This window comes from Stegodyphus dumicola, chromosome 1 (genome assembly GCF_044657685.1).
Source record: "Stegodyphus dumicola isolate Sdum_Otavi_A_Nest chromosome 1, ASM4465768v1".
NCBI classification, from domain to species: domain Eukaryota; kingdom Metazoa; phylum Arthropoda; class Arachnida; order Araneae; family Eresidae; genus Stegodyphus; species Stegodyphus dumicola.
In genome coordinates, this window is record NC_140768.1 from 251,913,624 (window position 1) to 251,925,881 (window position 12,258).

The 12,258-nt window shown below is 33.2% G+C and overlaps 1 protein-coding gene across 1 annotated transcript in view; it reads left to right on the forward strand.

Annotated features, from left to right (window-relative positions):
• The window catches only part of LOC118189644 (tachykinin-like peptides receptor 99D), a 386,548-nt gene that overhangs the window by 227,202 nt on the left and 147,088 nt on the right, over positions 1–12,258 (forward strand). Inside the window, exon 2 of the mRNA XM_085827305.1 lies at positions 4,891–5,106. Coding sequence (XP_085683431.1) covers positions 4,891–5,106 — 216 coding nt within the window. The remainder of the gene's footprint in view (positions 1–4,890; positions 5,107–12,258) is intronic.

Here is a 12,258-nt window from a genome sequence, read left to right on the forward strand (position 1 = left end):
AAGCTATTTCATGCATTTACGATATTTCAGGGAAAGTTTTACTTGTTACATAAAGCTGAAAGTTTTATTTGTTCGTAAACCTCTTCTTTATACATTCATAAAAATCAATTCAAAATGATTGATATAAAATGATTACTGAAGGCTTTTGATAAAATATTTTCTTTTGTACCTCAGATAATTTAGAATAATTCAGTAGCATTTAACAACAATATAAATTCTGTGGATCTAATTTTTCAAATTAACTTTCAGAAACTAGTGAAGATATTTTGAGACAGAGCAACATTATAGACAAAATTAATAGTATAATACTTAAACAAAAATGTTCAGACTATTTTTTATAACAATTAAAATATTCTGAAAGGGTTAAGCTTTATATTTTGTTTTTTCTCAAAAGGATTTGTCACGGATTCTTACGCTCTCGCTGAGCTCGCAGCCTTTCAATGCAGTAACTCCTACTGACCCATTTCTTTTTGCGTTTTCGGCTTTATTATTAAAAATAATTTTCTTCGCATTTCGCCATATGCAATTCAACAGCAAAATCACAAAAATTTTATAAAGAGCATAGCAGCATATGTTTAGACACTATGCAATGTTAAGCGTTGGCAAACATTTTCTATTTTTTTTTTCAGTTCATCAAATCAATGTTCCGTTTTCTTAGTAAGATGGAATGCAAAATCCTTTTTTGGGAAGTCGTTTTTTATTATTACATTTTTGTGTTAATTTTATATATTAAATAATATATTCCTTGCACTTTCGCCACATAAAATTCGATTTAACAGCAAAATCACAAAATATTTAAAAACAGCATATCTTTAGAATTTCCATTGTCTTATCTTTATCTATTTTCAGATACATTGTGTAAACATATTTGGTAATTGTAAAATTATGATGATAAGTTAAATATCAAAACTGCTATAATTTTTGGCGGCTTTCTGCTGCAGGTCCCGCGACCTCCTTGGGGGTCGCGACCCACAGTTTAAGAAACTCTGTTCGAAAGACGCTATTTTTATTTTACAAGAATAATCAATATTTTTAAGTGCATACATAGACGTCGATCTCACTGCGCTTTCAATAGATTGTTATATATTCTTAAATGAACACTTAATTTGGAAATTGATGTTAAGTATATTGATTATTGATGATTAAAGATCCTTTTCATCTTCTCCGTAAGAAGACAATACGATTTGTAATTTCCTTGAATTTCAGAACTAAAGCGATGCTAAAATACTAATCCTATAAAAAAAGGGGGGGAATTTAAAAATTAAGCAAAGTTTTAAATCTCAGAAACACTACAATGAAACTCATTGAAGCTTTCAAAACGGATGAGTGGTTAAGTACAACCAGAGAATGAAGGAAAAGTGTTATCTCTACTATACGAAGCATCTAAAAAGGAAAAGAAAGCAATTGTTGCCTGTTCAAAAAAAAGTGTAAAGTTTCTTCTGGTGTGACTATATCGTTTATAAAAAAGAACACCGAATTTTATAACTAAAATACAGGATATAACAGAACTGATGGTCACAACTTTAAGTATGACAGAACATGCCATATGTGACTCTGTTCATTGTGTGAGTGGAAATGGGAATGAGAATGTAAAAGCAAAGTTAATACCAAAAACATGAGAGATGAAAGTTTGCGTTATGCATGCATATTTAAAAGGAATAGTGTATGTTATTTATAAGAGGTGGCCAAATGAGTGATCAGCAAATACTTTGAAATCATTAGGTTATTTTGATGCTATAGAAGTGAAAAATGAGCAATGTCCTCGCCGGAACTCGAACCTGGACCTGTCGAATACGCCTTGAGTGTGTTACCGTTATAAGGTATTTCTCCCACTTTCTTGGCGAGTCTTCGTGGTGTGGTGGTCTGCACACTGAACCAGTATTCCAGAGGTCCGCGGTTCGATTTCCGGCAAAGGTTAGTTAATTTTTCATTTTTTCTGCTTCCAAAAAATACCTAATGTATGTACACCATTGCAACCCGAAGGCATACAGAAAGGAGGGAGAACCTACTTTATATACCTCTTTTAAAGGGCGACTGAGGATTAGGGGACCCAATCGCCAAATATGGTGGTGAAGGCTCATCATTTACCACCACCTTTAGTTCTGACGCCACTATAGTATCATTAGGTTATTATTTTGAAGCAGGAGACATGAACAATGAGCAGTGCTCCTGCCGTGATTTTAAGCCGGACCTCTCTAGTATGCGCCGAGTGGGTTACCATTACACCCCGAAAGCATGCAGAAAGGAGGGAGAAAATAACCTTATACGAAGGCATGCTTGAAGGACGGAGAAAATCTCTTATAACAGTACATTCATAACAACGGCGACTGATGCCATATACTCATTTATGAGACTTATATTGACTCTCCCGAAGATCGCGTTGTCAAAATTAACTTTGCCGCTGCTATTATCTGCAATTACATCACACGTCGAGCCTCTTCCAAAGTGTATGATACTGATTTCGTCATCTTTGGGATGCATCAATTGGTGAGCTTTCATTTTCGTTCACCGCAAACTGGATGTGCTATAATCCTTCAAGCCGTTTTGTCACCCTAGCGAAAAATTATTAACGACTTACCCAAACAAAGCCAACCATTCATGTGCTTCTTCATTAAGCAGCCTGCTCTACTGAGAAAACTTAAACTTTATAATGCAAAAATTGCAGTCTTTGGGACAGGACCTTTGTCATGTCTCCTAGTACACTACTGATTCCTGCCCAATCTTCAGCTCTAACTGTCTTACCGGAGTACTAATGCTCTTGTGCGGCATGCTAGTGAGCTATTTAGTGTGTGTATGATGGAACTCTGCACATGAATACTCTGAAGTAACTAACATATCCACAGCAACTACATATGTAAAATATATATAGCTAATTTTTATACATTCTACTAAATTTATATTAGGGGATAATATAATCAACATTTTTTATTAAATAAATTATTAATATCTTACTTTGCAGGCATTGCGCAAGTATTAGAAAAAGTTTTTTCGATTTCAAAGAATTTCAGTTCATTCAATATATACATATACCGTATATACCCGCGTAATAAGTCGATACCGCGTATAAGTCGACCCCCCACTTCGACATAAAAAATTCGTAGAAAATAAGAAACCCGCGTGTAAGTCGACCCCCCCCCCCACTTCCGAAATCGATCGAGAAACTTCGAAAAAAATTTTTAAGTACTACATTTATTCAAAATCATCTGAGAAAAAAAGTAAATATACGTTAAAAAATACCTTGGTAAATAAACAAAATCAAAATCCTTCAACGTCCGATTTATCAAACATCTCATAGAACTCTTCTGTCGTCATTGGCTCGTCATCATACATATTTTCAGTCTCGAACTCTGTATTGTTACAATCACTATACTAGAGCCTTCGTCGTAATTTTCACTTTCAAAAACAGCATCATCTTCCGTGCAGTCTAGTTCGTTGCTAATACAACATTTTTTAAATGATTTTATAATCATTTCAGATGGTATTTCGTTCCAAGTATCTTTAACCCACTTAGCAATTAATGTAATATCGGGCTTTTCAATGTTGCCTCCCTTTGTAAATGTTGGTCGACCGGAACTAATCCACTCTGCCACATCGATAATGTATTTTTGAAACTCCATAACCTTTGATTCCAAATCAGATGGTAACTTTTGCGCCAGTTTGGTGTGTTGGCGTAAACACAAACCATGGCGATTCATAAATTTAGTGCGCCAATGTGTTGATGCACGAAACGTGTTTGGAACACCATACTTTTTTTTTTTTTTTTGCAAGCTTCATTGCTCGTAAACGTATGCCAGTTCTAGTGACAATGAAACCATTCTGCCGACACTCTAAAACCCAAGCATAGTCATTTTCGAGTTCTGGAAAAGGAGCTTTTCCATGTCGCGACGCCTTTTTCGATTTCGGGATTTTTTGTAACTGTACTTTATTCTTGCGCTAATCGCGAGCCAATTGATCGGTTGTTCGGGGGCCGAGAATTCCTTGGTTTAATCGAAACTTACTCTAGTTAAAGTATGAAACTCTGTGATTAGTTCGTCACATAATTTAAGTCATGAAATTACTTCAAGTAAGTGACTTATTTGATAAGTCGTCCAATTTGAATGCGGGAAGAAAACAACTGCATTATATAAAGAAATTTTTGAACTTCCGATTCTTTTAATTTTTTATGGCCCCGCGTATATGTCGACCCCCATTTTTGAAGTCTTTTTTTTTTTTTTTTTTTGTCAAAAATATCTCGACTTATACTCGGGTATGGACGCCAAAGAGTTCTCGCGTTGTATAGTTGCGATTCCGGGCAATACCCGAACAGTCCTAGTAAGCAGCCCGGGCGTCAGGATCTGCTCTCACCTGTCACCAACAAAAGCCCATAGACAGGGTTTTCAGGTCAATCAGCCATTTATTTCTGTGCAACATTATACAGATGCTGTCCCGTGTATATGTGGTCTTTCATTTTAACAGTTCTGTTGTTATTATCAAACATTATTTCTTGTAAATCAAATAATATTTTTTTGCTTGATCAACGTAACTTTTCGTTTTTCATGCGTTCTTCGTGCATGCCGCGTTTCAGCACGCCTGTTTCACGATTTACTTAACACTGTGCTATTGTTATATTTCCCATGCTGTACCACACTTTAAAGTCACGACTATCAAGTAAAATCTAAAATTACTCTCGTCAATCTAAAAACGAATTATTATATAACTTTCGGGTATGTTTATTAATAAAAGAGCTTAACTCTTTTATGACGGATATAAATATATGTGTCTCCTTCTATGCCTGTAATTGCACATACATTTATTCGTGTTCAAATTAAAGTCATAGCTCAAATTATAGTATTTATGTTCGTTATACTCAAATCATATTTACTAAATCATTTGTTTTACGTTTCTTTGTAGATATATGGCCATAATGCACCCACTGAAACCTCGTATGTCGAGGACGACTACTCTCAACATAACGGTATGGATTTGGATCCTTAGCGTCATTCTGTCTTTCCCTAATCTCTTATACTCTGTGACCAGTATTGAAACCTTCGTTAATGGGGACCACAGAGTCATATGCTATATGGAGTGGCCGGATGGTCCATCTACAGAGAGCGATCATGAATATATGTAAGTGAATTTGAATATTCCATATTTGCATTTAATATCGGGTCTCGGGTGGCTGGAGTTACTATGGGAATAAAGCGTGATATTTGGTGAGGAGAAATGAGTTATCTGATCCACGTTCTAGTCATGGATAAATATAGAGAAGTTAGGACAAAGCTTGACTAAGTTACTTTAGTGTACTATACGGAGAAATGTATACACGAAATTTCTCATTGACGCTGAGATATTTATTGTCTATCTAATTTCACATAACCCTAAGAGTTCAATCTTAGGATACATTTATACATTTAAATTGAATTTGGCTTAATCTTATATTTTAAACTGATATGCTTTTGTTTTATGTATTTGAATAGATTCTCAAAATGGACATCAATATGCAATATTCCCATTTATATCTATTAACTAAGCGTTGAGGAACCTAGTAAACTACTAGGGGAAAAATCTCTTAGTCCAAGAACAGAAACGTAAACTCAGGAAGGGTTAATTATCTTTTTTTGCTCAAAATAAAACTTCACAGATGACCTTTTTCTACAACAAAAGACTCCAGTTGGGCTTAAACTTAAGTTAAGGAAATAAGAACTAACAAATGATTAACTAAAGCGGTTTAGCTGAAGCTAACAAAAATTCTAAACTAATTGGCTCATAATATTAAATTAGCTAGCGAAGCTATCAAGGGCACGTAATACGGCCGAGCGTAGTAACAGTTAAAGAGACGTAGTCAAATGACAAACGCGCGCTGTTCAGGAATCCCAATTTTCTCTCTGGAAGCCAGTGGAATACTCCTCTGCCTCTCATTTGCATTTAACGCGATTCTAAATACTCGTTCTGGTAATTAATCGTAATCTAGAATAGATAGGAAAAGGGTATGAACTTAAAATAACTGTTATAAAATAAGATATACCTTACAAATGCAAAAAATCGAATATCATTATATTTTAACCGTTGAAGGCTGACTGGACATTTAATCAAAATACCAATTAATGCGGCCGAGCGTAGTAACAGTTAAAGAGACTTAGTCAAATGACAAACGCGCGCTGTTCAGGAATCCCAATTTTCTCTCTGGAAGTCAATGGAATACTACTCTGCCTCTCATTTGCATTTAACGCGATTCTAAATACTCGTTCTGGTAATTAATTGTAATCTAGAATAGATAGGAAAAGGGTATGAACTTAAAATAACTGTTATAAAATAAGATATACCTTACAAATGCAAAAAATCGAATATCATTATATTTTAACCGTCGAAGGCTGACTGGACATTTAATCAAAATACCAATTAACTATAGTAACAAATACTTAACTGTATAAACAATGCTTAAATACAGCTCTATAGAATTACTGATTAGTAATAAATACAAAATACCGCTGAGGCTAATTAAACCTTAATCTTGAAGGTATAGTACTTTTAAATAATTATCAACACTCGTTGTAGTTATTCAGACGGAACGGACTGAAAATGAAATGTAGATAAAAATGAAAAAAATTAATATAGATATAAATACTGCAAAACAAAGTCTATAAATGTTTCGAGAGAAAGTCTATATGGATTAATGGCAGAACAGAAGGAACAAGTCTCGAATTTCCTCATCCACAGTATTCTTGATATAAATTATATAAAGTAAAGGAGAGATCCCTCCATGCCCCCTTTCCTTTTGTAATGAAGTAATCCATCCACACAATTAGGAAAAAAAAAATTCGTAATTTTATCTTTCTCCTAGGGCTCACTGCATTCATACTGAAACAAATCTGATTCTCTAGATTTATATTAGCGTTTTAACATCAAAGAATATGTTCTATCGGCGGTGAGACAAACTTGCTGTAATTACTAAACATATTATGACTCTTTGTTTAATTGGATGCCTTTTTTATTTATTCCTGTCTTTTCATTTTATTTTTCTTTACTTTAGAGGAAGTGTAATTTGAGTGTTGATCGCCGTAAGTAAATAAAAATCTCATGTGTACAACACACGACTTCCTTGTATGGAATATTAAATTATACGCATTTTTCTTGCATTTCATTTAAACTTATTGGATTGAATTAAATCTACTTCGTCGATAGCGCATAAACCACAATAGAATAAATGCACTCTTCAAAATTCACTATATTTGGTTTTACTATAGCGACACTCTGGCGCTAGGTTTACTTAGCAGTGTCATATTTCGTTCATATTATAATTCAGAATGCACAAAATTTATATGATTTGAAGAATTATCTAATCGTTGCCACATGTTCTATTCAAATACTATAACAAAACTAGAATGACATATAAAAGAAATTATCAAACAAAACTAAAACGAAACAGTTGCTCACAGACTATTTAGTATTTCTCATTCAATTCATTCAGTTCTCACTTCGTGACAAGCCAAAAATACATAAAAATTCAAAATATCTACATTAAAATTTACCAAGTAAATCCTAAACACTTATTTCCTCAAAAATATTCCAAAAAGGATTACGCCTGATTTGATTCGCAATAATAAATGAAGGCGTTATCTTTGATGTTGCGAAGCTTAGTCTCTCTAGATTGGCAACAAATCTACTATTCTACTGTTTCAAATGTAAACAAATATGTCAGCCGTGTTATCTAAACATTAGGCTTAACCGCACTTAAACATCTTTTAAATGGTTGATAATTGTACAAATATTGCTTGCAGATTTAGTAATGGCATAAAAGCCTTAACCGGAAGATAACAACAACAAAATTAAATCATTTTTAAAGGAAAAAATGCACAATTTACAAGCATATAAGAATAAAGAAACTGAGCTCACTGAGCCGAGTAAGGGAGTAGATATATATATATATATACATATATTTATATACTTTGGTGCAGGCGATTGCAACCAAAGTACGAGGCTCACATCTACATGGGATAGCAGTCTTACATACAAAATTCCAACGTTCTGAGGCTTCTTGTGTTTGAGTTATGCGAGATACGTACGTACATACGTACATACGCACAGACGACACGAAAAATTCTCTTCAGAATTCATTTTAAATCAGTTTTATAATTCTTTTGGAGAAAAAAAGAGTGTTTTATTATGTTCTTACGTACCGATGTCAAGCAAAGACATGGTTAAATTGCATTCGATAGCGGTCAAAATGGATATCTTCGTTGAAATATGCTGCCTGAAACTTTTCACGATTACAATATTTCCTTTTTAATTCGTACAAGGAAGTAAAAATAAAGGATGAAGCTTCTAAAAATTAATTAGAAACATAATTAAACTTTTACGTAAAGAAGTCTGCGGATTTCACTAATTTACTACGTATGTTTAACAGCTGTTCTTTTTTATCCTGCCAAATAATTTAATATTCAGATTTAATGAAGTATTAGATAAAATGAATTTAATTTCATAAAACAATTAATTAGCAACGTAAAAGATGAAAGAATTATATTTTTTGAAGGTTTAATTAAAGTAGCTGAAATATTAATATTTACATTTAAGGTAGGGATATCCTATATCAGTTTTATTTTCGTAATATTGATATAAATGCTGTAAATGATAAGTACTCTACTTTTATAGAAAGCAAAAAGGCTAATTTTATAACAAGAAAGACATTACGAAGCGGAGCATGTGGATATTTTATGCTAATAAAAATGAAGGTTTCATTTCAAAGATGGGTATTTTTAAACATCGTTATTAAATGACATGCTTAAGCCTTTAATACCGTTTAAATATTTATTAAAAGTGTTCTGATTAAGATTTAACAAATTTGAATCTGTGCTTCTTTCAAAAAATTCAAAATTTATATTAAATAGCCTTGATATATTTATGAACAATCGTAAGTCAAATAAAAACGGAGAGGGATTAAAATATTTTGTTTCAAATTATTATTGCGCGTATAATTGTGTAATTCTTAAAAGTTAAATCAACAAAGAGGGATAAAGTCTTTTCATTGCGTAGGAATATTTCATGCTTTTCGAAACTGTAATGTATTTGTTTCGTCTGAGGTACATTTATCACATGTACTGTGTTATGAATCTTTTCCAATACTAAAATTTAAAAGCCAGATTCTGACAGCGTCATTTGCAATCTCCTGATACTATTAAAATCGATTCTTTTCCTTCAATGATAACTTCAAATAACGCAAAACATACCATTAGCCTTCGCTAATTATTCTAAAATAGGCGAAAGAAGTTAAAGTTCTAAAATTTTGAGAGATTTTTCAGAGTAACCGAAGGATACTCAACTGCAAATGTAGGATTATGTGAAAATATTTTTTCAAAAAAAGTTATTTTATTATGATTGCAGCTATTATCTGCACAAAAGTAAACAAAATGAAAATGTTCTTTTAATTCAACTAACATATTCAAATAATTTATTACACATAACACCTAAATTTATATCTTTTTCACTTAAATTTATTTATATATTATCTTAAAGTATTTTTATTTTAATGATGTATTGAATCAGTAAATGATACTTGCATGTACTTCATTAATCCATATAAATAAATGCTGTCAACTAAGAAAGAGAAGGAGTTTTTAGAAGTTGTAAAAATTTTTGCCGATCCAAAATTGCAAAATTTATGAATTAAAAACCGTTAAATATTTACCTAGTATCTTTGACTACAATCACCAAACTCTCGCAACTGATTTGCTGCCGCAAATTATCCCGCTATTGAGACTGAAATGTTTAAATAGTTTTAACTAAAAGCTTCTCGCAGGCAAAATGTAGGGCGTTTCAGCAATTCGGTTACAAACTCTCAGGAGATACAGAGTAGGCCTAAACGTTGGAAAATCATATAACATTGCATGGTCGTAAACATTGCATTGCTTTCCTGGAAAGGTAGAAATGAAACAAAAGACGAAAAAAGAAGAACACGAGAAGGTTGAGTAAACATGTTTATTATGGTTTCAACATGATGAACGTCCTTTACATTACAGCTTTGATGTGCTTCTCTACTTGAATGTAATGTATCCTAAAATTGTATCGGCAGGATGGTCATGTGCATTGGCCAGCAACATGTCCAGACCTCACTTGCACTGACTATTTCATCTGCGGCACGGTATTGGTGTACGAAACCCCGTTACCAGTGCTGAGGAATTTCTTGCCCGCATCATGGCAGCTGATGGGGAAGTCCAGGACACTCCCGGTATTTTTCAGAACATCAGGTATCCCATGCGTCGGAGATGGGAGACCTGCATCACGGTCCGGTGGTATAATGTATAGAACTCCTTCTTTGATGGCGATTGTTGTCTACTTTTATTCTTATTTCTTGCTTTATGCTGTATTAAGCATAATAAACATGTTTTTTCTGTCTGCTATTGTTATTCCTTTCTTATGTTTTGTGTTTTCACTACCGCAGCAGGTAACCATGCATTGCTATGTGACCATGCATGTAATTTTCCATCGTCTAGATATGTAAGGTTTTAATTTAAACTAACCAAATTTCTTTTTATTTTAAATTACCCTTTCCTGTAAACTCTTATTTAAACTTCCCTTCAGAATGAGCGCGCGGTTCAGCTTTATGCTAATTTGTGTTGGAGCCAAGTTTTGTATTTAAAGGTTAGTGAGAAACTTTTCAAGTGTGAGAGAGCTTTTAGTATGAGACCACTTCGGCTTGGTGGACGTTCGCCAGATTAGTTAGTAAAGTCTTACGCCTTAGCGCTATTACTCTTATTGAAGTGATTTAAGTGCGTAGTACTTAGCTAAGGCTTGCTACGCACCATAGATAGGCCAATCTCGCGTTTAAGCTCTGTGAACAGCGACTATTTAAATGTCTACTTAAACTTTACTTTAAATTGTTTGATTGTTCAGTTTAGACCTAAGCGCGGTCATTATTTTTCTGTTAGCACTCCCGAGCTGAGAGTTACTGTAAATAGTGATTTAAATAAAAGGGTCTTTTACACCCTTCGTACGTTGCAATTATTCTAGCACTCACAAGAACATAGCTGCATTCAGCTCACTGTTCGAGATCAGGACCTTGATACTGTCCCCATTATGTTTGCCAAGAGTATGAATAGAACACCTAGTCCTGACAGATATACTTTCTATGAATGTTTGTAACCGATTTACCGAAATGTCCTGTATATTCTGCATCGACTTCTGATGTGAATCGTGTTTGCAAGTATCATTTACTGGTTGTGAGCAGATGTCTAATGAGAGTGTTAGAAATCCACACACATTCATGTGCATATTTTCCTGCATTAAATTGTGCATATTTTCTTGCACATATCAAGTGTGTATTTTACTGCATGGATTGCATTTCATGGCTATCAATAGTCTGGCTTACATATTTTCATGTTTGACGTAAAATGCCATCTGGACCTTCTGGATCAATGATAATGATTAGAATCGACACAGAGAAAAGTACAGCTTAGATTCATTTTCCGATAGACAAAAGTTAAAATAGCAATTGTGTGATCTTATTGCACTACGTCTTGATGCAATTTTAATTATTCGATTAATAAGTAATTACTTGAAAGGTATATTACGCATTTTAGCAGTTGTGTTGTGACTTACTGGTAGTGCTGTTTTTATTATTTTACTAATTATTTGCAACTACTTTCCTTTTGCAAAGAAAACTTTCTGGTAAGTAAAAAATCAAAAAGAAAAGAACTGTGTTATGTTTTCACTGAACGTTTATTTGCTTAGACTTTATTAATATGCAAAGTTCCTTTGATATGAATTGAAATTTATAAACAACGTGATATTTTAATTAGTTCGTTCGAAGAACCTGAGAGCTCTGGTTATTTGGTTTGGAAGAACGACGTGATTGAAGCAGTCAGATGCACCACTTCTCAGTCAAAGGCGAAATAACTGTTCCAATTTTCAAAACGCCAATTTTAAGGAAAATTTGCCATCTTATTATTTTATCAATTCATCAGTGATTATTATGTTCACAGTAGTGGAATAATTCTCCATTTACCCTTCATCCCACTTAAAATTTCAGGCATATTTGGAATATTATTTATATCTTTAGTATAGATCTCATCAACATTTTATGAGAAACTGACCACTATCTTTTTTAAAACCATTTCGAGTAAAACATATACGAACCTATTTAAAGTAAAAAATTAGAAAATTATTTCTTACTTACTAAGTATTATATTTTTTTTAAATAGTCCAAAACAATTATTGTAGAACAGTTGATCCACAAGCTTGATTCGAATGTGTTTAAGATGTTAATATTTTTATATCTAATATATT